Raw genomic sequence first — 26,957 nt, forward strand, 5'->3', positions numbered from 1 at the left:
CCTATCACCAGCAGCAGCAGGGAGCCATAATTTGTCTCCCCGCCTCGCCCCTTCGATGGTAAGCCTTTCATCAAGTACCATGCGTCTCCATTCCGTTTCGAACGTTACAACAGCCGATGGAGACGCCCGGTGGTTGGTGACTGGGAGTAATTTTTCTCACTTCGATCAGCGGGCGATAGAAACGATGTTTATGTTTATCGCAGTGTATTCGGTAAACACTTGCGCGGGATGCGGACCGCATTGGAAATGAAGTTGTCTTTGAGAGTACGAGGTGTTATTATGCTTACGCCATCCGTGGTGGGTTTGCTGCTTGTCGGCGGTACCAGGCTATTGACTCATCCGCACTTACCATCCGTGCGCATTTGTCGACGCATCGCAATCGCAAACCGTTTTTCTTGGGAACGATTTGAAGATCGGCGTACGCCCATCATCAAGCTATTACCCCGATGGCGGCCCGGCCGACGCCGACAGAAAAGGGAAAAACGGATTACCATTAATCTTCATCGCAAGATGAATCGACTTTCATTTCCAATCGGGTTTAGCCCGGCCTCTCCCGGGGAGGTCACACGAATCGGGCCAATGTAATGTGTAAATTGCCTGAAGCATGTTAGCTCGAGCAATTGATTTTACTTTCCGTTGCCCGGGATGGATGGTTCACCGTTCGGGAATGCAAATATTAATGGTAAAAACGAGTTTTGGGTTGACGTTGGGTGAGAATTGCCACCGATTGTGCACTTACAGGGGAAAAGCAAAATAAACATGAACATGTAAATTTGGTGATACCGTTTCGAGACGAATTACAAGAACGCTCCACCACTAAATGGCAAACGGCACACATCCATCATGCCCGAGCTTCCACCAAAAAGCCAAACGCTAAACTCATGCATCAAATATTCATGGCATCTCATTAATTACGAACCACGCCAAGCGTTCGCACTCATTTGCAGCTTCCTTGCAGTGCGTTGGGCGCATGAATAAATGATTGCCACTTTATTGAAGCAGCTGCACTATTTGCATTCCCAACCACGCGTTTCCGGTTCCGGTTCGGTTGATTATTACGCGAGGGGGAAAACAATTTCAACACCCTCTGCCATGGCAACAACCATATTGATGAACAATATTTGCCACTTTGCCCTTCCTCCTCCCTCTCGAAGGAACCACTTGGGTCGTATTAAGGGTGCATTAGGGCGAATTACACCATTACAGCCAACAGCGGAAGGATCATTACGCCGTCCTGCCCTTGCCACGCAGGATCGAAAAGATGAATATCTTTAATTGAATTTGTATGAGATTCGCGTTCGTGTTGTCGATCGTCCGGATTGCTGGAAGGAAAAACAAAAGAAAAAACAACCAATAGCAAAACAAAATCCATCATGAATCATTCGTGCAGCAGAATGGAAGAAAATAAGAAGCGTTCCAATAATTTTTCATACGCTCCTGTGGCAATACTGTCGGACGATGGAACCATCGTGGAAGGATACACAGATTGTGTTTCGATATTGGGTTCAGCTTACCGGGAAGCTTTATTGTCTCTCAGCAGGAAGAGTGCCGCGCGTGTGGGTTGGAGGCTAAAGGGTGGTTGATGGGCACGCAAGAAGCGTCCACCATTCCGGTTCACTATTCGGGGATGAGCAGCATAAGCACTCGATCGATGGCTCGGACTCGGTAGCCTTCCCGGCAGCATTGGCAGTATATAACAATCTCGAGTGCACACGTTCCGGGTACGAACGTCAATGATAAAGAATGTTCTTCCCAAACCCGATAAGAGCGAGCCAGAGAGAGAGAGAGAGAGAGAGAGAGAGAGAGAGAGAGAGAGAGAGAGAGAGAGAGAGAGAGAGGCCAATGGGGGCCGGAGAACTGCGGGCGGACAAGTGCTGTCCATTTCCGTTCCATCCGTTTGGAAAGGATGCGAAATCCATGGAACGGCGGAACGATGAGGGAAGTTCCCCGGGCAAAGAAACGTTAATAAGTTTGGAAGGAATGATTAGTTCTCGGGCCGCCTTTTCCCATTACGGATGGTTCGGTACGGTTGGGAATGCTGATTACTCGTACCCGATCGGGCGCCCGGACGGTGGTAACGTCGATTGGCCACCGGAGAATGAAGCACATAATAAAGAAACGGCCTCTTGTAAGCAATCGAGTCGGGCTCGGTGAAAATGCTTTGATGGCCACCACGTTTTTTTTTTTGTTTCGTCCCCCATTCTCGAGTGAGATTTTCTTGCGTTATGTGCGTGTTGGGCATTTGGTATGGTGGGATGTTTTCCGAAGTACGGCCGGCTATGCTTAAGTCTCGGGGAGAGTTTTTGTTTTCTTCTTTTCGCTCTACTACGAGCTCGTTAAATTGCCCCCAGAGATTGCTCGAGAAGTGCATAACAGTGGCGAAACTTTTCCTTTACTTCGTCTACTTAAGCTCTGCCCGCGTTTTAAGTGCTTCCAGTATTGTTTTATGGTGTTCCGAACGCGCAAAATGTGCACTGTATTTGTAGCCATTTCTTTGGAAGTGTCCTGCGCGCTATGTTCCTTCACGGGAAGCTCTTTAAATGCTGCTCATAATTTAGGACGAACAAGTGATGCATCAATTTCTCTTCGAACCCTTCTTAAGAAGATAGAATTATTAGCGCCATAACTTCATCATGATCGGGTTGGGTTGAACCTTCATGTTGCTACACATTTTACACGTCCCATTAGGGGAAAGGTTTGACCGGGGCTAATTTTTCCTGCCGAACCAACGCGCCCACATCGCACGCAGTACAGATTTCTTTGTGAGGTTTAATCAATTTTTGACAACAACAAAACAGCAAACTTTTTCCTGCCCATGTCAGCAGTTTTGACCGTAGTCCTATCGGCCTTTCTCCCGCTCCCTTTGCATTCCCATGGACGAAAGTTCGCCTGCTTGCTTCTCCCGTCCTATACACACACACACCTTTCCCACGTTGATGCTATGAGCGAAGACCAAACAGCAAAAAATGGGAAGCTCTTTCCACAAGAAGAAGAGAGAACCAGTTGAAAGTAAATGGACCGAGTTTTGTGTGGCGAAAAGCGGATTCTGGGCGCAGAACAGTTTGCAACAGTTCCCCCCCCCCCCTCGAATTGGAACGAATTAGGCAGATTTGGGTGTGGGGGTGGTGTTGGAAAAGCGTCCGTTTGTTTCGCGTCAGAATCGCCTTTAGGAGGGGAGAGAGCGAAGGATGGGCAGCAGCAGGAAAACTTTTGCCTTTTTCTGTACGCTCGAGGCGCCTTAGGCTCGTAAATCATCATCATAATGTGTGTGTGTGTACGAGGGATGGGTAGAGAAAAAGGGAGAAGGAAGGAAAGGGAGTGTGGCGAGAAGTTGTTGTTGCGTGGTTGCTGCTTTGCTCCGTGGTGATATCGAGACGTGAGAGTTAAAAAAAAACCGTCACCAAAACTAGACAGATTTATCTGAGGCGTGTTTTGGAGGACGTGTTTTATCGGGTCAAAATAACAGAAATAAAACATCGCATTTGCATAAACGTTTTGCGGGTGTTGGGTTGGAAAGCACTCACCCAGAGGTGGCAGTTTTAAGAACGAAATGAGTCAGACACTCACGGAGGTGAAAGAAGACTTCTATAGTTATCTTATTTTATAGAATTAAATATAGAGACAATTCTAGTCAACTTGTTTTTTTAATTTTTTATCAATAAAGACAGCAGCTACAAAAAGATGCGCCTCCAGTAAGCCCCCTGCAGTTAGGCAATTTTCCCAATTAGCTACACCCACCGGTTCTGCGTCGGAGCGGTGTGTGCGTTCGCTTCAAGAGTCTCGTGCCACTTACTACCCACTTGACGGTCCCGTCCAAAGCCAGTCGACAGTGGGCAATTTCATACGCCCAGCTTCGTCACCTTGTCGGTTGACATCCCAAAAAAAAGGGGGGACCAAGGACCACAGGAAGCAATAAAGCAATAGAATAGGAGAGCACAAAAAGAAGCGGAAGAGTCTAGAATCTCACCCATGAAGAAGCGATGCTAATAGCCGGTGTTGAGAGTGAATATTTGAATGGGACCCTGACACGGTGGCATCAGCAAATGGAGAAAAATAGCTTACAAAATAAGCCTACACCATCAACCAGGGTGAAGGGGGATGGTAGGGGAAGAGCGGGAGAAAGGGGGTTGAGGGGGCGAGAAAGATAGCACGAGCACGAGGTTTATGCTCGAGGTGGCCTTTCGATGGCAAAACGTGGTATCAGACAGAATCCAACGAACGACGGACGACGGTGGATAAACTCTTGAGTTTTCAAAGCCCGTGCACGGCTTTACTGCTGTCACCGAGCAAGGGCAGGCAAGACTGGGCAAGGTTAAAAAAGAAGCGCTAGAAAGACTCACACAAACAAAGTCCTTCAAGCCAATGCTTCAGCCCTGCTATGGGTACAAGAAAATCCTGGGGGAAGAATCGACCAGGGGCTGCGGGTGGTCCGGACCAGTTTCTGAAGAGCCGAGCGGAAATAATTTGCCGCATCATCAATTCGTGTCTCTGTCTCTCCGTGGAAAGGACTGAGGAGGAGAAAAGAAACCACCCCCTTCGTGATGGAAAATGACGTAGCTGTCCCATCCATCCGTCCATCCATCGGTGGGAAGGAATGCTTTTCTTCCTCCTAATAGACATTCTCAACTGCGGTTCCTCTCTCCCCCCCTGGTCGGTAGCTTTTTGGGGCGAGAAGAAGAAAACGAAAATCATGATCACAAAAATAAAACATCGGTCCCGAACAATCCCGGCCAAGGGATCCTCAAGAAGGGTGAGGACCCAAAGGGAGAGTAAAATTTATTTCTACCCATGGATGGATAAAGGATAGATTTAGGGAAGCAAATAATCGATACATTTGAATATGGCGATTGGGTTGTCTGTTTTTTGGGGGACGATTGATTCCGATTTGTTGTCTTTGCGTACTGGAATTCGATTCGGGAGATTCCATTTGGTCAAGCAAATGGAGAAATAATGTCAAGGATAGTGGCCCACGCTGATGTTCTTCCAAGTGCAGCTGTCCTTAGAACGAAGCGTCTGGTTGGATGCAGGTCAGCAACAAAGACATAAGCAAACAAACACATCTCAGCTAGCCAATCTCAGCTCTGGGCGCAGCGGAACGTCGGCATTTTGTGAGGGTGGCTGGGAACAGCTAGATATTTATAAACTTTTTGCGCGGCGCTAAATCGAAAACCAGAGCCAAATTCCGACCAGATGATTGTGTGTGTGTATGTGCTTGAACCGTCGCACTTGAAGATGTCTGTTTTTTGACGATCAAAACGAAATCGTGGCTTGTGGTATTTGTGGATTGCATTTTAAGTGATCGTTTTCGTGTGTTTTTGTCTGATATAAATTTATATAATTTATGAATTGTTGACCGTAATCTCTCTTTAATTTTAAGCATTATCAGAGCATTGTGTGAATCTGAAAACAATATTCGTTAATTAATGTCCACAAAATAAATTACCCACCCAAATTGTGCCAGCAAAGCACAATCGCCTCATAAGCCGTTCATTGAATTTATGCGAGCAAATGACCCACAAACACCAGCAAAACGGATTTTGTCATAGCAATTGAATCCAGCTCATTACAGATGAACACATACTCCTGATACTATCGGCATTGATCGACCGAAATGCAGTCAAGGTTTCGGTCATTATGCAGCTAGCGGAAAAAAAACTTAAATAGACTATTGGGCCAAAATTCGCACCGTCTGGTTCGGCAACAAATTACCGTTTGAACGTGCTCGGATGGTTTTAAATAATTTATTCATTTCAATATAAACTATAAGCACATAGGGACACTTTTTCGCACCACTAGGTGGCAAAAGAGGCATTCTGCATCTGTGTCCAACGATGGTGTGGTGCTAATGAAATTCGGCCCATGCCGACACTTATCCTTGTTGGCGACCATCGGCTAAATGGTTGTGTGGGCTTTGTAGCGATTTTCCACCCCGGGCAATAATACCCCGCGTTTTACCATTTTGCATTGGCCCGAATACACACCGTTCCTCGAGTGAGCACACATTAAATGCATATAATAGATATTAATTAAGAATGCAGGACCGAATAGACCGGGTATGACAAGTGGGACGGATTTTTGGAATCGGCTTATCTGCAGACGATCCACCCGTCATGCACTTCACGCGAATTTCATTTGCAATTGGTGGAACTTTAATGAGGTCAAAATGAAGCTTGCATTGCAGTTATACTATTTGGTTGTGGAGCTTTGCAGCTGACATCGGGAACTATTGCGTCGAACTTACAGCTTCTTTTACATGTGTCCGTATTATATATGCATGACTAAGTCGTTCGTAAGGCATAGCAAACTTGCGGCAGCTTGTTGAATGTTTCTTGAAAGTGTGTGCAATATTTGCTTTCATTTCGAACGAAACCAGATCAATTTACCTGTTAGTCGAGCGAGAGAGATAGAAAGAAGAAACAGCTGCCGCTCACAAACCATCGACCTGATGCCGAGTCGTACCACAATGAGACGTACATACTGGGGTTGGAATGATTTGGAGCACCCAGTCAATGGCAGGCTGAAGATGAGCTTCCTGTGGGAGGATGTACCGTACGCCCGCACGCTGCACATGAAGATTGCGATGAGTGTCGATGGCGGGTGGCTAGGGTTTGTGGGATTGGGGAAAACAACAGTTTCCATTTCCCGGAGCGTCCCGGAACAGGATGTGACCGGCTTCCGGCTTGCAGATTCATCGAAACGATACGAATCGTTGGTTCATTCGTTCGGTGGTGGTGGTTTTTCATACGCCTGATGAGACTCGGAATCGTGGTTCAGGTTGGTAGGCTCATCTTGTGCCCTGCCTGATTGGGACTTTTCCTGGTGGGTGGCTTTCGGGCCCACGTGATAGATGTATCTCGGGGAGTACTTTTTTGTTGTTGCATGCATCACGTGGCTGGCAGATTTTGAATGATGTAATCATGGTCAACACACAGAGGCACACGCACACAGCCAAAGCAAGTAGGAGTCCAAAAATTGGTTCACTTTCGCCGCTGGTAACGAGAATCTCTTTCGAGTGGAAAATAGTTCCACTAATAGTCGATGCTCCAAATAGCCCGAGCCGGTCGATGAAGGGAAGATGAAAATAATTACTTGAACAACTGGCCATTATGCTCAGTGGTGGTGTTGGTTGAAATCAGTGCGAAAAGGTCATCGCAAGTGAGCCGATCGATGGCGTGGCCAACAAAACAATTCATTCCAGTCTGGCAAGAACTAGTTATTATGGGCAATTTTTGAATTGCTCGTCTGGTCAGTGAACCTGCTCGTTGAGTAATGAAAAATTACCCCGTAGCAATGACGTCGGCCGGCAGAAGCGAAAGGTGTACCGAAATTCTTGACTGAGCACATTTTAATAATTTAGTAACAGCAGCATTCGCGACATTCTAACCACCCAGCACCATGATTCATAGCGATTGGAGCTGGGGTAAAAAAAAAACCGGTAGTCCGTTTGATGATTAATAAATAAGAAGGTCATTTCGGTTTGTCATCACTCACGGCTTTTAATGCGTTTTTCTCCTCAAAACCCACGCACTCGGGCCGACCGGTTTGTGCCTTTTCTTAAGCTAATGGACGCTACACAGGTAGTAGTTAATCATGACCACTCCCGGCACATCCAGCGCTCGGGCAAACACGATTGCCGAAACCTGATGCCTCGCTGGTGGAAAGTGGTGGGAAGACTCTCCTCTCCCCCCCCCAATGCTCAGTTCCGGATGAACATTAAAGAGGGCCAAAGGTAGAAAGAGAGAGTTTTGGTGGTGTCCGGAGGTCCTGAAGTTCCCGACAGGTGGCGGCACCCATTATCGAAAGGTTAACGAAGGACGAACCCGGCGAATGATCGTCGGGCACGCCTGGACGGGCGCGAAAGTGTTGTTGACCTTGCGAAACGGTTTCTTCATCGCCTTTGGCGCGCGTGCGTACCTTGGGAGGGAAGATTGGAGGGAGTAGTAGCGACACCGTAGAAGAGCCCACTTGAAACACGGACCGGACCGACCCGAGGGTCAGAAAGCATAACCGTGTGCAGAATGCGCGACACCAGGAGCGAAGGTAATTTATCAAATGGGAAATTCGTCTTCCCATTCGTCATGGAAAGCCAGTCCGGGAGGAGCGGGAGGAAAATAGGAGGTGAAAACACACTCACCCACACACACACACATACACACACACAGACACATACAGGGGTAGTTCTTAAGGAAATTTTGGAGGATTTGTGTAGCTTGCCACCCTACCTTAATGGGCCTTAGTCCTCGACCGATTCCGAGATTTGAACTGAGATTTGTTTTCCGGAAGTTTTTTTTTCTCTCTCTTTCGCCGAGTTATCCTCTTCTTTAAGGATCGTGGAAGAAAAATCTATTTGACGCCGTGCGACAAACACTTGAATATTCATGCAGCACCCGTTCGGCAACACCGTGCTGCTTGCTTTCGACGCGCGCGCTGGTACATTTGCATCTAATCTTTGTGCGTCATTTGTTTTGTCACAGTTTCTCGACGAACGCTGCTTGGTCCCGTTCTTGGCCGGCTCCGTGTAACACGTCTAGCAAAGCGACATATTTTATACTGCTTGAGTCGAAATCGAATCGTTCGGCAAGCATGCGAGAAAGATTAAAACGAGATAGGATAATTGAATCTCGTTCTACGGGGTTTTATCCCACCCCTCCGGGTTTCGTTGCTACTGGAGCATTTAATAAACGAGCGACTACGACGATCGTTCGATTTTCAGATTGAATATCCCTTTTTATATTGGCTTTGGCTCCAGGTTTTCAGGACTGTGAGTAGTCCTCGGTGGAACACAGTTTCGCAGCAAGGTTCGACACGCACACAGTGATGCGAAGACAGATATTGATTTCTTGCCAGACTAGTCGAACCATCTTAACATTTCCCTTTCGCCCTATCCACACTCACACACACACACACGCACTCGCACACGAACCCCGGTTTAACGTCCATCGGTGTCATGTTACGCGACCACCAGCTCGGATGTAATGTGTGGCGTCTGCCGTTGATAGATGTTGCTGATTGAAGATTGAGGCGGCGGCTTTTAGCGGTACGTTTTCATGTCTACCTGAAAATGGTGGCTGGCTTTTATCCTTCCACCCCTTGTTCCCCTCCCCCTCCTCCCCCACCGCAATGCTCGATCCGGATGTTGGAGAGGATTCCGACCGCGCCACGGAAACCCGGTGGCCGGAAAATTGTCGGAAAATCGATGCCCACATCATTCGGTGGTGCACTTCGGTCTGGGATCGCTATAAAACACAAATATACACACATTCATTCCGGTGCCGGTTGTTTCCCACTGGTTTCCCCTCGGAGTGCGTACGGAGTGAAATTTGGTACGTTTTCATGACCGAACGCCGAGTGATCCTTGGGGCTGATTTGGCTGCCCCTCGGTACTCGGTGGCTGTGCGGTGTGGTTATCCTTTTTGGCTCATTTTACGATCAACCAGCACCATCCATCCATCGGTTCTGATGTTTGGAGGCGTTTGCTTTTTTTGGACGTGTCTGTGTGGTGTTGTTATTCTTGTATGGCTGCTCCATACAAACTTCTTCTACTGCTGTGCTGGGTCGGTGTACCGGTGTACGCTTCGTGTGTACGTGTCCCTTGGGTGCTTTCGAGTGTGTACGTGTGTTGAAAGATTGTGTTTTTTTCTTCTTTGTAGTTGTGTGCCGAAGCAACCCTCAGCTCGGGTTGCTTAAAACATACGCCAGTATAGATCAAACGTACCGCCCGCCCGGTGCTGGTTTATTGAAGGATGTAATGCGAAGGTCGAGACCGAGATTTATGGATGTTTTACCCATCCTTCTATCGAGAGGATATCGCACAGATAACGATATATCTTACCAGGGCCGGGTAGATAGATAGATCGTGCGTGCATGTTGGTGTCATTTAGTGTGAGCGGTTGAATGATGCTTTTAAGATTTAATTAAAAAAACCCTGCTTCGGTTGCCGGGCACCGGTCGTTATCGATTCGAGCGTTTGATAATTGTAATGAAAAAGTATTAAGTTTCCTGCGGGTTTTACTGTTCAGAATCGGGCTCGTTTGTGACACTGGGTTAGGGGAGACTATTCGACTCGTTTAAAAAAGTTCAATTTTTCTCCAAAAACTTCATCGAAAGAAGGCTTGAGCTGGTGAATTCTCTGCCCAAATTTGGTTAGCATCTTTCTCAGCTTCAGCGCCTAAGTTAGGTCACTGTCCCACTTTGCGTTTCCCAAAACTATTTGCCGCTGGAAGAAGAGGGTTAACTGAATTGCTTCTTGTGAGGCTTATTTTCGACAAAATAGTTTAAAATTTTTAATAACTAATTTAACATTAAATGATTAATTTCCACTGCTCGTGAATAGCAACGATACCGGTTAAAATGGGATTTAAAATTATCACAAATGCAAGGGAGTTAATATCAACATTGAAAATAGGCCTTCGCCATGAGTTTTTCCTCTGTGCAAAACTACAATAAGATTTTTTTTATCTATTCCATCACCCATCTCGGAGACCAGGCTATGAAAAATACGATAAACAGATCGCCTTTACCAGCATGACGCGGCACGCAATAAATTATTTGGAGTACAGCTTCGCTTTGATACTGGGCAGAAAAGAAAAAAAAGCGCGCTGGCAAACATGAAACAATTCCTCCCCGGAATGCACATCAAAGCCCGGCCAAGCTGCAAGTAAATATTTGAAATCTAAAAGGGAAGGAAATAACATTAAAAAAAAAACCAAAATCACCACCATCCCAGCTTTCAAAAAAGGGGAAAAAGGCGCCTCGTAGTTCCCATTTCGCAGATTGGGGCAACAAAAAAAAAAAAAAAACAACGCGAAACGTACATGAACGACGAGTTGTGGCATATGATTGAAATTTCTCATTTCGGACGAACGTAAAGCGCACGGATTGAGCAGATCCAGCCGGCACCGTGTTAAGCCCTCAGCGTTTGACCGTGCTGTAGCTTCATCAAGCGCAACGCAAGCAAGCAAACACGTACAAACATTGGTTCGGGAAGAATTGAGGGAAAAACAAGCCACTCGGCCGCTGCTGCATATTATCCGGTTTTCCATCTATTTTTCGCACCGGCTTGTTCGGCAGTGCGAAGAGGAAGCGGAATCAATCGGAGATGCTTCAAACGCGCCTCACTGTATCGCGCTGGAGATTATCGAGTGCATGGGGGATTTGTTTGGCAAAAATAGAACTTCTCTAACGTGGGCCAGATTGCTCGGGAAATAATCTCCCACGTATTGCAATCAGGCCTTAATTTGGGTTCGAACTTCAATGTTGCATTTCTTTTTTCCGCTCTGGAAATAGTTTCCTACTTTCGTCTGATGTGACCGCGAACACAACCAGGGGAAAATAAGCATCGGCTTGCTTTGTTTTATATGGAATCGTCGTCTCTCAATCTACCACTCTCTCTCTCTCTCTCTCACACACACACACACACACACGCAATTGAGAGTTGTTTATGTGTAGACACAACAAACAGATTTTCCATCAAGTGTGTGAAAAGACTATGGGTAAACTGGAATCTGTTGGTAGAAGAAACAATCGTTTGTGTGAATGTGAATGTGATCTGCTACGATTGTGTGCAATTCATAGACAAAAGGAAGCTAAAGTGTGTGAGTGTTTGAGCGGACTTTTGTAAAGTAATAGCTCTATTTTTCCAGGTGGCATCAATACTTCGTACGCATCCGTTTTGTGCTGCTTAAGTGAGTGATTGACAGTGTTTCGGTGCTTCACGTTTCTGTTCAGTTTGTAGTGCATATTGCCTAACATTCAGGCGCAATAGTTTCGAACAGACTCTCTAAGCTGCGTTTCTAGTGTTTTTGGTTCATCGATGGATACTTCCGTGATTACCTATGATGCTCCTAGCATGCAGCCACCAATCATCGACGTGTGCTAGTACCAGCGTCCCTAACGCCCAGCTTTTCTGAGGCCCAGCTTAAACCAGGAAGGTGTAATACCGAGCTCGATGGTGCGTGTCGCGTACTGACGGATCCGTCATCGTCGTCGTGTGGTGGTAGCGTGTCTGTGTGTGTGTGCTTACCGTGTACGCGCGCGTGTGTGTGTGCGAGTGGGTTCCCTCTACTCCCCCTCCCACACCCAGGGCCGAGCAGCGGCGTCGGCGAGGTCGAGTGCCGGGCGTGCCGAAGATTCTAGCAGCCAAAATTTCCCAAAACAGCTAGTTGAATGAGTAACAGTGCGATGGTGGCCGTGGCGATCTGCTGTATACTGGTGCTGCTAGCCGTGTTCATCGTGCTGATCATAGTGGTCGGTTCGACGATGGGCGAACCGAAGTGAGATAAGCTCCAACTGGGGCCAGGTAACTTCGCCGATGGATAGCCAAGGCCCCCCGGCTGTTAGAATTTGGACGGATTTTGTTCCACCGGTGCTGCCGCTACTGCTGCCGTGGCCGACACTGATGGCCACGGTGGTACCGGAAGTGGCCGCGACGAGCGTGCTCATCAACACCATCCCTACCAGCGCCAACAGCACCGATCCCACCCGTACTGTGTCCTGCGTCCGTGGCCAGTAGCCGTAGTGAGCGTGTATTTTGGAGCGTGTGTCCACCATCCAACCCATATTCCATCTCCCCGCCCAACCAGGGGACGTTACGCTATCGAGACGGTAGAACCAATGGCGTAACGGTCAACCGCGTGCAGCCCGCGCAACGCAACGGTAGAAGCGCGAGTCCTCCACCCCCATAAGGTCGACCAAACGACCCGACCCAAAAATCCCGAACGAAGAGCAAACTTTCGAACCAGACCAGTATGACCGGCGGGAAAGCGTAGCATGTGTACTACATTAGCGAAACGAACCTGCCGCACGAGCCCAGCCGGACTGATTGGTAGCTGTTGACAACACGGGAACAGCAAACGGCCTCGGGAAGCTACCGGACTAAGACTGGCGATCCGGATTGCATTTTGATTTTTTGAATCTTCGAAAACAGTCACTCTCACTCTCTCACTCGCTCTCCCTCGAAAATCCTTCGTAACACATCTTCACACAGCGTTGGTCGAAGCGCTTCCAGCAAATGTCCACGCCTTATCTTCACCTCCGTCACTGTACCACGCTGCTTCTCGTCTGTGGTAGCTCACCAACCAATGTAGAGTGAAGCAGCAAAATACACCCTCGTACGCTTGTTGCACCGATTGCACCGCTCTTGACAGGAAGAAGCAAAACAACAAAACAACAAACGGGCACACACTTTGCTCATACAGCGTCATACACGTCAACAAAACACACGACACACGAGCATGGAATAAAATCTTACACAACCAATTCTACACAGCCGTCTAAGAGGGGGCACTAACAACCAACTAAACAAAGCTAAAAGTAAAACAAACAAAAAATAACGATAAAAAGGCTAGTCAAAACACACTGCAAATACCTTTTAAAAATGAATGGCAAACGCAGCTAGGCGAGCAGAAGTTTTCTCCCGCATGCGAGTGGAAAATACACGAAAACAGAAACAGCAGAAAAGAAAAAAAAAGAGAGCGTACACATAAAACACGTCTATCTGTAGTGGAAGCGGAAGCAGAGAAACACTTAATGCTACTTAAACTTACTTCTAAACTACTAAAGAGACTTAGCGAAGAAACTTAGTTGCATGCGATTCGAGCACGTTCGGGGCGCGTGTTTAGCGAGGGTGAAATAGATTGAATGCACGAATGAATGAAAGAGACAGAAGCAGTAAAACAAAGTATCGAGAACGAAAAGTAAAGTGTATCGATTGGATGTATGGAACGAAGAATCTGCAACTCTCACACAAACAAACACACATACTTATTTAGAGTTTTAAGTAGAGCCATCCGGTAGCTTCCAGAAGAAACAACAACAAAAAAAAAACAGTGAACGAAAGCAGTAAGGTAAAGAGGTTCTTGAATGTTAAACAATTAAAAGAAAAACAAAAAAAAAACACAAAACGAAACAAGAAAACAAAGAACGATTATGATTTAGAGTGGGTGACAAACAGTTTGCATCCGCTCAATGTAACCGAGCGAGCGTGGTGCACAAGTCTCACTCTCTAAAAATCTTACGGATAAGTTTAGTTCAGTATACAAAGAACAAAAAACAAAACGGCTCCGGGATCGTGAAACAGTGGTGGTCCACTCAAAATAAAAGCTGGCGCAACTAGCGACACACATATCGTTAAAAGCAAGAACGTATAATGAGGTTGAAACAATAGACGATTATAAACAGTGTTAAAGGAAAAGGTAAACAGAAACAAAAAAGAAAGAAGAAACGTCTTGTGGAAGAAGAGAAAAACGCTAACTACTACATTAGCTACCGAAGCAAGACGTTAAACGCCATTATCCCCAAAGAGAAGCAAATGAATGAGATAACACACTGGAAAAAAGTCTCCCTTAAGCAGCTAACAAAAAAGATCAAAGTTACACAAAGCGGCGAGCCGTTAAGGTCGATGTACGATCGTTCTCATCGATCAAGGACACCATTGCCCGGCAAAACAACAAAATGGCTGCTGCTTCTTGCTCGCGCGCTCTCTCTCTCCCTCTCTCTCTCTCTTGCTCTCTTGCTCTTCATTTTACCGTTCTAGGATAGCGTGGCGTGAGAGGTTATCATTCCGTTTTGTCCGGCGGGTAGGCTAGGGTGTTTGTTAAAGTTTGTGGTTTTTGATATAAAAAGAAAGGAGGAAAAATCTTTGAGCATCCTTCCCAGATCACCCATCGGAAAGACAGATCGGTTGAGTGGCCAGGGTTTTTCATTTAACAACTCCCGGGTTTTGATGATGATGGCATGTGAGACTACTGTGTGAGAGCGAGTGTGCCAAACCGAAAACGATGAATGAACGATGAATAACAAATAGGAAATACAATAAAAAAAAAAAACACAATGAGAAGCATCTGGGCGTGTGTGCGTGTGTGAGTGTGCGTGTGTAGTGTGGGGTTGATAAATCACTAGTCGTCGGGTAGTGATAAAAGTGTTAGCTGTAGTAGTTATCCATTAACTTCCATGTTGTTGTTGGCCAGTTTACCGTTGTTTAATGTGCGCAACAGAATGTAGTTAACAGAACAGCCTTGTTTACCATCGTAACGCATCGAATGCTAACATTTTGCGAAGAAGGTGAGAGAAAGAAGGAAGTGTGAAAGTGTAACAGAGAAAGAGACTCATACAAGGAATTGTGGACAACACTTTGAGTTGACTTTTTCGAACATATTGCAAAACAAAACGAATGAAAACTTTAAGAAGGAAACACACACAACAGGACATGGTGACATTGATAAAATAAAAAACAGAAGAAGAAACAAACAACTGAGACAATAATCCGTTTCGAGCAGAAAAATCACAAAACCACTCAAAAATCCCAACGAGCGTATTGGTAGCTGCAAGTACTTTTAATCCGATTAATGCTTCAAAGGACTTTGCTCGCCACCGGAAAGTATCAGCACATACACACAAAAGCACAACTGAGGTATAGTTTTGACGGGTCCTTAGTAGGCCGAGACTTGGAAATTTCAAGACATCGTCCCGTTTTCTACGGCTCTACTTGAAAAAAGTCCTTGACAAACCTTGGATTTGAGGCACTAATTATCAATCACGTCAGCCGGTGATTCGATTCGTTGCTATTGCTTGCCCTTGGCTAAAATTAACCCACTCCTCATTGCGCGCGTACGGCAGGTACGTACTTCAGTAGCCACAGAAACACAAAACGCGACACCGAGCAGTATCGAGAGTATTCAGTATTCAGGTCAAGTGGCGCAAGGATGCTATTCCTGGGGCGTAGCATATTTGACCCGATTCTGTAGGAATTGCTCAGGGTCCTGCTATTTTTTTTTTCGCGTCAACACGTCGAAACAATTGCACCCAAAGTGGGGAAAGAATTGACAAAAAAACCTCAACCACTGGAAGTGGCGTAATTAGATCAAAGTAAGGTTGTCAATTACGGCGGTGGCACTGTTGGGTTGGTTGGGCTCTGTGATGTGACAGATGGGGGTATTCTGACACCAGCATGAAGTTGAGCGTTGGGAGTGGGACTGTAACATGGAAAGCCTTGAAGTGTGCAAAATCTAAAATTTTTTTAAATTGCAGAAAATCCTTCAAGGGATCCTGGAGAACTAGAAAAAAAAACGTTTTGGAGTTAACAACCTCCGTCTCCAGAGTCCTAAAAATCACCAGAGTTTTGAGCAAACTATTCGCTTGAAAGGCCAGCGAAGCACCAAAATAAGGAAGAACAAGTTAATCCTATGTACGCTACCTCCTTTTTTGCGGCAAAAACCCAGCATCCATAATTGAAACCCGAGATGAACTGTTCACCATTCATGAGGAATTTAACAACCCTTCGGCCCTCAGGACCTCGAAATCCTTCCCCATGCTTCTGTTGATGCAAACGAACGATTCTCTCATTTCCGTTTTTCCATTCGTGTACAGCGTTTAAGAATAAAAGGAGCAACAGCAACAACAAAAAAAGACCAACCAGGAAAACCTCCCCTCCCATTTTCATCACGATGCACTGGATGCACTGCAGTTTTCCAGTGTGTACAGGCGTTCACCGAATGCCCGTGAAAGTTCGATCAAATTAAAAACGCCAACTATCGATTTGTGGAAGCAGGATAGCATGGGATGGATTCTGTTTTCGTGAGAGTGAGTGGTGGAAAACTTGGCAAAACCCCTTTTCCCTTTTTGCTGTCGGCGGTGAGCGGTGGGCTGGTTTGTCGATGTTGATAAAGCCTGACTTCCGTTCCTCGGTTGGGTTGGTGGTGTTATCGAACGAATCCCGACGTTGGAGCACGTTGAACGCGCACGTGAATCTAGGTGAAGGATGCCAACGTTACAACGGCATTAATGACGTCTCTGTCATCTTGTGACTCCCTAACGAAGGTGGGAGGGTTTTTGAAGGGGGGGGGGGGGGGGGAAGCAATAGTTTGGCCCAGTTCTATGTCCACTTCATCGTCTCCCTCTGGTTGCAGCTAACGAGACACACTGGAGATATAGAGAGCGTCGGTCGGTGGTCCTCATGCAGTCACTTCCGCTAGCTCCACGAATGTCGCCCAGCTTTCAAGTTCATCCATTGTCCGTGCTTCGGACCAAAATCCCCCCCCACCCCCCACACCCCTTAACCACTTTCAACCCCAACCGTGCTAAATGGAATGCACTTCTGGACTTGTGTTATTGTTTTGATGCTCATGCCACCGAGTGATCACGCGCACTTGATACGCTTTCGTTAGCCTTTTTCGCGCACGCTGTTTCTTCCGCGCTTCCTCGAGCAGTGGTCCATCGCCATTGTTCTTGTGTCCATGCTTCATCCGCTTCTACTCTTCTTTCAAAACAGGCTCATTCTTTCTTCGGTGCTTTAAGTCTGTCCAACCAGCCAGCCAACCATCCAGCCAGCCAGCCTGCCAGTGCATAAAGGTTGTTTATTTCCTTCAGCCCTTTTTCCGGTATCTTATTAGCGGATGGGTGTTTCACGGAAGTGCGCCTTTCTGTGCAACGGGAATAGGCACGATGCATACGCTTCCGCTGTGTTTGTGTGTGTGTGTGTGTGTGTGTGTGTGTGTGTACCGGGCGTTGCGCTTTTGTTGGAACCACTTCAGCTGTCAAACGATTGTGCCGGTGTGCACGCTCTTGGAAGGATGATGGGGCGCACCGTGGTCCTTCGGCATGGTTTGATGTGCTCAAGGTTAGCCTACAGGAGGAGAAGGAGGAGGAGGAGGACGAGAAGTGAACAGTGAAGAGACAACAAGCCAAGAGACAGTGGAAGCAGAGTGGGGGCGGTCTTTACCTTCCGGTAGAGTGATGCTGCACAATGTGTAATTATGTGCATCGGCAACTGCACTGGCTGTATTTAATCATACCTTCGACGGGAAAAGGGTCGGTGGCAAACGTTGGTCGGAGTGGTTTCATTTTGCATGTTTTTCGTTGACTGTGCTTGTGTGTGTTCAATTTTTCCACCCTGTGTTGGGAGAAAGAAAAAGGACACCCTATCTTAAGGGCGCAAAGAAGAGCAATGTTTTATGCACTTTTGCGATGCAAAACGAACAAAGGAAGGATTGATTGTGCGAAAGAAGCTTCAACTGTCACAATTTCGCCTCTTTTATTGGGCGTGAGCTGTCTCCATATGGAACGAAGAAAAAAGTGCTTTTCAGTCTCTGAAAACAGGTGTCCACATGTTTAGAACAATAAGCGATTTTGACATGACACATACACAATTTTAAGCAATCTACGTCTTGTTGTTGTAATGTGCCGAGCCTCTTGTTACTTTAACGATAGAGGCACAGTTATGTTGCGACCTGAGAAACACTTAAAGGTGGCTCATGTAGCTGTGAGAATGGGAGGTGCCCCTTCTTTACTGAGGCATATGGCACAGTTTTTCATGAACCCCGCTACCAAAACCTCAAACTCCCTCCCCATCATACACACAAATTACCTCGATTGGTACCAGTGTTGTTGAGTACAGTTGTCAGATCGTTGTTCGAACAAAAGGAGGCTTGCATTTGTAAACGGCGCTTTGTTTGGTCATCGATGAGTGAGCATTTACGTCAACAGTTAGAGGAATTGAACGGACATAAAGACATGCAGGCAACCGAAAAATCAAAACTGTACAACGGCTCGTTTTGTTTGTCATTGTTACAACGTGTTCCACGTGAAGCGAATATACTGCTGGAGTGCGGGAAAATGGTTTGTGGCAGCTGAAGAGGAAAAAAGCAGTGTATGTGTTTGGTGTTCGATACTGCAGTGCGATCCGTTACGATAACGTATAATAACCATACCACCAGTAACCAGTAAACGTAAAACAAAGGGCGGTCGGATGGATGAACCGTGCGCTGCTCTGCGCCTTTCCCGTGTGTATCGCATAACAATTATCGATAGGATGCAATAGAAGTATATCATGTTGAACCGTATTTACACTGATTAAAATCCACCATATAGAACCGATGCATACAAACAACAAACCGGCGATGGGCGGTCGGGAACATAGTTACAGTTGTATATCTACAAATGTGAATGTTTTTAAATGGATAACACAGTTTGCATGTATCATTGTCTCAAGGATTTAGTACCGAGTAAAGCGAAATCGATGTTTACGATGTGTAACAGTAATCCTCCAAAAACGCCCACAGATAAGAAAATAAGATACAACAAAAAAAAAACCCTTCGTAACTGGCTCCACTGGATAGCTAGTGTGAGCTAGTGACGAGCCGAAGAGTCTGATCGACACTAACACCGAAACCGAAACGACACGCGTAGCTCATACCAACAACCAAAAAAATCCATCTGTGTAATTAGTGTAAGTTATATTGATACCTGTTTGCTCAACCCAGCACACACACACACGGAGAAACACTTACAGAGAGAGCAAGAGAGAGAGAGAGTGACATAGGAAGGTCGTTGGGAACACAGACACAGTGCTAGGACGGTGTGGAATGGAGCTGTAGACGCGCGATCGGTAATCGGAAGCAAAGGAAGCTTGGGCAGGACAGCCCAACCCTTAGGCCCCTGTGGTGGAAAGTGAAGGTACACGGATTTGGGAAAAAACCTGGCGAATGAATGCTCGATGCGTTCCGATTGGTGCGAAATGAAGATTAATAAAAGAAAAGTTAAACATTAATCGTTAAATGTGTTGTTGTTTTTAAAGTTCTATTTCCCTCCTATTTCTTCAAGATTGTGCCATCTGTTTGGGGATTTGTTTTTTGCACGTAAAAGGACAAACAAGCCGGTAAGGACCAGCAGTGTAGCAATTGCTGCACATGCGGCAAGTTTAAAAATAACTCTCCCGAATGAATTTTCTTCAAATAGCATTCCGAAAACCGATCCCCCCGAAGAATGGCAGAATGTACATTCTTTGATGCTTGGGGTTTTATTTTGGGCGGGCGAACTAATCGCTCGCTTGCCCGGTTGTATTATTATGCGACATGCCTTCGAAAGATGAGCCCAAAATAGGGCTGCAAAAGTGAACAATCATTCTTATCACATCGCCATCATGCCGAACAGGAAAAAGTGGCCGAAAAACAACAATAGCTAGACAGGATGACTCGACAAACGTAGACAATCTGGTCTGGTTGGTCGTGACGGTTTGGGGAAACATCTATTTTGGGGGAGATAATTTTCTCCAATGGCCTATCGGTATGCCTATTGTCGTTTGTGTGGCAGAATAATAATGGCAATCGTAGTGTGTTGTTGCAGTACGGGGGTCCGAATGACACTGTCACTGACGCTTTTCGCTTAAGTGAGCAAATGGTGATTGATTGTGAATTGTTACCCGGGAGGTGGGTGGACTTTCGCTGGTTAAAGCTGAGAGTGTGTAGATCCTGTGTTTGTTTTAATCTCATTTGCTGAATTTGTGCATTATTTTGTATGATTTGAACAAAATTAAAGGGGATTAGAATTCGTGATGGAGAATATTGTATACCAAGAAATCTTTATAGCTGAGTTATATTTAATAAAAAAAATGTATTTATTTTTCTTTTGATATAAAACAAATTTTTCTTCCGGTACATAATCCGTTGCAGACTTAAAGCGAGTCCTTGCAAAACAAGCGCCGTTTCCATGTCACCGGCACTATGGGTTATTCACATTATGCCAGCACAAAACATCTCCATTCAAACTATTGCTCCCCTTTCAAGCCAAAGGTAGTACAGGATTTTAATGTTTCGCAACAACCACAAGAAAAAAAAGAGAAATAAGCAACACTGTGCCTTCGGTTGTGTGCATTTGTGATTCTCGCTTCTTCACGGTGAGATTTATTCCCCTTTTCAGCACGGAATTGCTGCCTCAAGCTACACCGAAAAAGAAAAAAAAACAAAAACTCCGATGTGCAAAGACCTGCGAGCATTTAATGAGCACTTTCGAATGCCCATTTCGTAAAGAAACAAAAATAGAAAGCAAAACAAGCGCTAAGAAGTACTGGGCGTCTCCATCGTGGTGAAACCGCAACGCATGAAATGTGTCTCAATTTTCTTCGTGAATTTGCTGGTTGGTGTTTGTGTGCGTTTTTGTATGGAACGTACGTGAAAGTATGGAACAGCGGGGCAAGGAACCATTTGTGCGATGGTACAGATACAACGCTCATAATCTTTTCCCTAGAACTAGGCTAATACTGTGGGCTGAGCTTTTAATGCTTTCGCCAAATAGCTCCAATTCTGATGGGGGAGAGGGAGAGGTGGAGGTGAAGAGTGAGAAGGCTGCTATATTTAAAACCAACCAATTCTACTCACTGTCGTTGTCTTATTTTTCGGAGGATTCGGCTCGGTGTTTTGTGCGTTTGGGTGTGGTTCCGTCGAGCGATAATGATGGCGAGGATGGCGCTTGCTTTTTGCGGTAGGACCGGGAATATAGAGAGACAAACAAATGCACTTGGTATGGTTGGTAGTGAGTTTGTTTGCTTGTGTTTGTGGGTGTGTGTGTGAGCACGCGTGGTCTTGTTCCGTGGGAGAACCGATGGGATGGGTATGGGCTCGGTGAAGCTTATCACAGTGACGTAGTTGAGTTGAGTTGATGAACGAGAGGCTACAGAACGTGTGGCAGTAGCGGGTAGCCATAATGGAGTAGGATTACGTTTGCTCGACGCTAATCGTTGATAAGGAAGCCCAAAAGACAAGCAAAGTATGGTGAAGATAAAATCCCAGATTAAGGAATGCCGTTTCGCTGGGTTTTCGTTTGCCTGCCGTTAAGCGATGATTATTATTTTCCTATTTGTGTAACTCAACAACTCAACTGTCAATATTTTACCTCGCACTCAGTTGATTACATATATGAAGCAATTTTTCTATAGTTGTATGAGAAAAAAATGGTAGAGCCTTGCTATTGTCATATTTTATCATCATTTAATTAATACCCAACCTTTTACTTTGCGAAACTCTTGGGAAGGTCCTTTTTCCATTACAAAATAGACTGCGAAAGGAAATGAAGAAATAAAACCACACTGATTCCGGATGCTTTAACGGAGAAAAATGGATTTCAAAACCAACCGTACAGAAAGAGTGGCTACTTGCTAGCTTCCCAACGTCCCAGTCCAGTCCAGCTCGGCCGAGTTGACCCCTTTGGCTCCATTAACCATTCACACACCATGACGGTATGGCGCTACTTTTTCTGCTACGGTGGGAAGAGAGAAAAAAAAGGTCGAAATGAATCATTTATTACCCCACATCACAACGGTGAACGGCTCCTTCGTCAATGGATGCGAACCTCGTGATGTACGAATCACACGATAAGGCTACACGATGATGATGATGATGATGAGGGCGGTTTGCATGTCTGGTGGAAGCTTGCCGCAGCCCTTTAGCGCTTTCGTCACAGCAGGGCAAATCTAATTTTAAACTTTGTCTCCCCGATTCCAAATGAAGGCACACGGGTTCGCTTTAACGAACAGACGAGCTTGTGATGGTGGTTTCGTTTCGTTTTTCTTTTCCGCCACGTTCACAGCCTAGATTGGCTGCGTGTAACAGTGTGGTTGGTTTTGGTTTATAAAACCCGTGACTGGCGGTAATGGTTTGAAACGGTGCTTTAAACAGCTGCCAAGATATCGGTCAGCTTGAAGCTGGAAGAAAAATCACAGCAAACCCATGCACCTTAAATTGGTTAAACTGTGCCGCGTGTCATGTACTGTGCCGATGGTGGCGCCTGGTGTTTTATAGCGATGAAGCGATTAAATGCAAAAGGCACACCGAAACTGAGCATTGCTAAACGCGGCGCTGTGAATGTGACTATACAATGGCATAAGAATTCGATACAGGCTACAAGCCACAGCATCACAAACCTGTCACTTTCAACGATAGTTGTGTGAAATTTATCGGAAAATTATTCATGATAGTTACGGACAGTCGTGCAGCCAACCAGCGCATCCAGGTTCTGCCTGTTTGCCAGAGGAGGGGGGGGGGGTGGGGGAATGGAGTGCCGTGACGGGCGAAGCGTAACGGGGCAAAGCTTGTCATAAACGTAGACAGTTGTGAGTTGATACCGGGCACTTGGGGGTTGCGCGTGTGTTGCTGATGGTTTTATCGGGTAACATAATCGGATCCTATTGCTCGATTGTTTAACGAGTACAGGAAGCGAGATGTTGGGTGCCCTTTACTTAACAAGGTTGCTGCAAGCTAGAGTGAGACAAATTTTGTGATGTGAAAATTATTTTTCATTAAGTATAGCAAATTGATATAGCAAAGCTCTGGATGGGTTTCCCGTTTATATATTCAATTTCGCGACCTTAAAGAGATGTTTCCCCCCAAACAACTTTCACTTTAATCTTAATCTTGTTCGTCGGAAAAGTGAATCGAAGGAAGCCACATAATACCAGCCACCTATTTGCACAGGGAAACATTCCACAGTATTTGCATCTCGCGCGCTGTTCCGCGTACGGAAATTGTTTCCCAGCGTACTCGCGGGTGCTTGCTGGAAAAAATCCATCAAAAATTATGTTTGACAAACAACAAATATTTATCTCGCCGGTGATCGTCGCGTCGGGTGGGTGGGCCGGCCTGGGGCAGCTGTTTGCTGAGTCACGCAACGCGCACCGACCGGCGCTCTATTTTCCATCTCACCGATCGAGCTCGGGAACAGTGCGGCCGGAGTGATTGGACGCAATTAAACGGTAGAAGCATACCTTGTCGACTTGTCTACCGTACCGTACGCCCGGGAGTTTCCGTGTAACGGAATCGAGACCTAGGTTGCTCTCGGTTCCAACTCGGTTGACACTAAATGGACGGATGGATGGATGGATGCTTCATTACCGTTTCACCCGAAGAAGCTTTTGAAGCGCACGGAACGACGGTGGAATGAGTATTTCGTTTGTGCTTCTTATTATTTATTGTTATCCTGCGCGCCTAGCGAGCGAGTGTGTGTTCTGGGAAAATTTTCTTCTAAGAAAAAGGGCTCGAGAGGGCGGTTGAGCGGACAGGATGGAGCGACACAGGGGCCGTGGGATTTTGAGCGATGGTTTAATTTCCTTTCCTTTTTTTTTGTTACGGGGTTACGGGGGCAGAGTGCAGCCTCTCGAAGTGGGCAAACCGGCCCAAAAAGAAATGCCATTAAAAATGGAACCCATGCGACAGCGCTCTGTTGCTGTCAGATGGAAAAAGTGACAGAAGGTATTGTATTGTGTATGTCACTGTTACTACAGCAAGGGAGAGCTTTGGATGGAGGGTTTTTATTTAGTTGACACTTTAAAGGACAACAACGGAAAATTGCATTATTTAACATTTATTGTAAAAAAAAACTTTCACTAACGATAAGGGAATTCTCAACCGTCGGTATGGGGATTTTATTAAACTTTCTTAACATGGCATTTATGTCAGTCATTGCTTATTGTCCGCTATTTTTTTTAAAACCGATATCAAAAAGCTCTTCATATGATTGCTTTTCAGTGAAGTTCATAGAAAGAAGTTTAGGTAAATGTTTGACCAAACAACAAGTTTTTTACGACTTTTAAAAGTTTTCTGAGCAATATGGTCAGGCTGTCGCTTTTTGAAGAATTAATATTGAAAAAATAGAACAAGACATAGCTGGATAGTCAGTCCTACGTACGGCGATGCGGGCCGGATGGGATTTGATGCGCGGTCCTGCCGTGTGAAGACCGGCCCCACTATCGCCTCGGCCACCTGATCGCCCCAATCATATCGTTGTGTACGCAATACCAATTGTGTAAGAATGGGGCGGGCCGGTAGAAGATACGATGGTGGCGCGGGTCTTCACACACCAGGGCCGAGGTTCAAATCCCATCTGGGCCGTTGCTCCCACAGTGAGGACTGACTATCCAACTATGCGGTATCAATAAGTCGTTAATTAAGATGTCGATGGGCCAATAAGAAGAAGAACAATTACAAACCTGATGACAGAGGTCTCCGACTTGCTTGCAAGGGAGTAACTCCTGGCAGGACTACATGAGCTAGCCTAGGATTTTCCTCTCTTAAATGCCTCTATACAGCCTTTTTGTTCAATTTTTTAAAATGATAGTCGCTCTGTACTCTCAGTACAAGTTGCCGTACATATTTTTACAACGTTTCAAAATTATCCTTGTATTGAGAACTTCAACATATTTTTAAATAAATTAAACAAAAATTGATTCGTTAAATCACTTCATTATTATCTCTCATTCGATTGCCCGTAACGTTATTTATTGATTCAAACAAGTTGTCTATAATCTTTTTATATTATACTGCAAACTCAAGAACTTTGAGCTCACTGTACCGAAAAGATAATAATAGAAATACATTTTCATTGCCATTCTGGTTGAAAAACTGCTTTAAAAGTTTAGCAAAACCAGCCAACGCTAAAATCTCCATTGAATGTAAAATCGGTCCGAATGAAGCGCTATTGAAATGGGGCACAATTTCATCGGTTACCGATCAGGGGACGACGCAACCAAAAAAAAATACAGTTGAAGTCAGCTTGTATCGCTTGCGCGTAACGCTTGCAGCCCGAAAAATCCTGCCCATCATCAGCGGGCAACGAAATGAAGCAATCCATTCAATCAACATTCAATCAGCTTCATTCATCAGGTTTCCCGAGCGTGTCGAGTGTCCTCGAGCGCGGTCGGGCTGCAGCTGCCTGCACGGTGCCTGCCTGAAGCTGGACAGCCCCAGCGTGTGTGTGTGTGTGTGTGTGTGTGGGCAAGTTACATCGACGGACCGACGTGCAAAAGGATGTGCCGGCTTATCAGTAACGCAACGCTGTGTCAATGAAAATCATCGAGCTTCCCTCGATGTGTACTTTGGACGGTGGTGCGGATGCAACGGCGCGATACATGGCAGTGTGTGTGTGTGTGTGTAGATATCCTGAGACACGCTCGGGTTGGAAAATATTTTGTCCCCATTTTGTGCAGGCGCACACACGCCCCCCCCCCCCCCTCCTCGGGGGTAGTGCAAGGCACGTGAGGCCGTGTGTATGCACCGTGATTGGTTCCGTTGGCGCACATCGTGCCGTTGAAGTACGCCGATGCTCATGCAGTTGTCGTCTGTCCGCTGGGAGATGAATCGATATGCATCGGATGGATGGAACGGGCGTCGTTCGAGCAGCTGTTAGGGTGTAAATCGATTCAGCTCCCTCACTCCCGGACGACTGTCAGGTCCCAATGAGCTAGTATGTGTGGGCGCGCCAAGTGTGTGCTGGATCTCGGGTGCCATCTTGATATGGGTTGTTGGCTAAAATTTCATCCTAGCCCCGCGTGACTCACAGGAATAGGATCCTGTGATGGTGGGTCTGTAAGGGTACACTTACAATAACTCAACTTTAGCCACACGAATCCTGGGGACATCTTGGAAAGTCATCTAATACACACATACGTAGCTCACGTAACCCACGTCAACGCTTCTAATCACAATCAATTCCATTTCCATCGTCCCTGTCCATCCGGTCCAGCACCGTTCCGCCTCATCGTTAGTGAACCGTTGCAGCCGAGTTTGGAGGTGAGGCAGAAGCAAATATATACATTTTCTTCAGTTTCGGTTCCTCTTCGGTATCTTCCCTCAGAGAGAGGCCTGTTTTTTTTCTGGCCGTCCCAAAATGGAACTGGGGAAGTTGGTCGGGACTTCCCGGTTTCAGCTCACGTTCGCTGTTTGTCAGGGCTTCGGGTTGGGGATGCCCCTTATTTTCCCTGCTCACCCTTCATCCGATGGGATACCGATAACGGGAAAACCCGGCCCTGATGACGTAAAAAAGGCAGGGTATACGCCTAGGTACGAAGGCACGTAACAAGGAAAAGAAAAGCAGGTGAAGGAGGTAAAAAAAGGAACAAGATTAAGTATCTAGAAAATATGTGTATGTGTGTGTGTGTTGGTGTACCTTTTATCCCCCCCCCTCGGTCTTCTTCCCATCAGTTTTTCCACCACCCATGTCGTGGTTTTGACGATAGATTTGAAATTTTTAATCGAACCGAGATTAACTTTCCTCCGAACAACAATCAATCGATCTTGATCGTATCGGCACGCTGGGTGAGTGTGTAATTTCAGAAAGATTTTCATCCACCATCCTAAGGTTCCTAAGGTAAAGGTGGAAAAAAAGTCTGTCGAAAGAATGGTGCGTAGTACAGGTAA

The 26,957-nt window shown here is 46.0% G+C and overlaps 2 protein-coding genes across 20 annotated transcripts in view; both read left to right on the forward strand.

Moving 5' to 3' along the window:
- LOC118506460 (cubilin) overlaps positions 1-26,957 on the forward strand; it is a 93,000-nt gene that overhangs the window by 37,182 nt on the left and 28,861 nt on the right. The gene's annotated exons all lie outside the window — the stretch shown is intronic.
- On the forward strand, positions 12,026-12,416 carry LOC118506464. Its single transcript, XM_036043638.1, has one exon. It carries the CDS (start codon positions 12,166-12,168, stop codon positions 12,274-12,276), a length of 111 nt encoding a protein of 36 aa, XP_035899531.1. The 5' UTR covers positions 12,026-12,165; the 3' UTR covers positions 12,277-12,416.

This window comes from Anopheles stephensi, chromosome 2 (assembly GCF_013141755.1).
Source record: "Anopheles stephensi strain Indian chromosome 2, UCI_ANSTEP_V1.0, whole genome shotgun sequence".
NCBI lineage: Eukaryota > Metazoa > Arthropoda > Insecta > Diptera > Culicidae > Anopheles > Anopheles stephensi.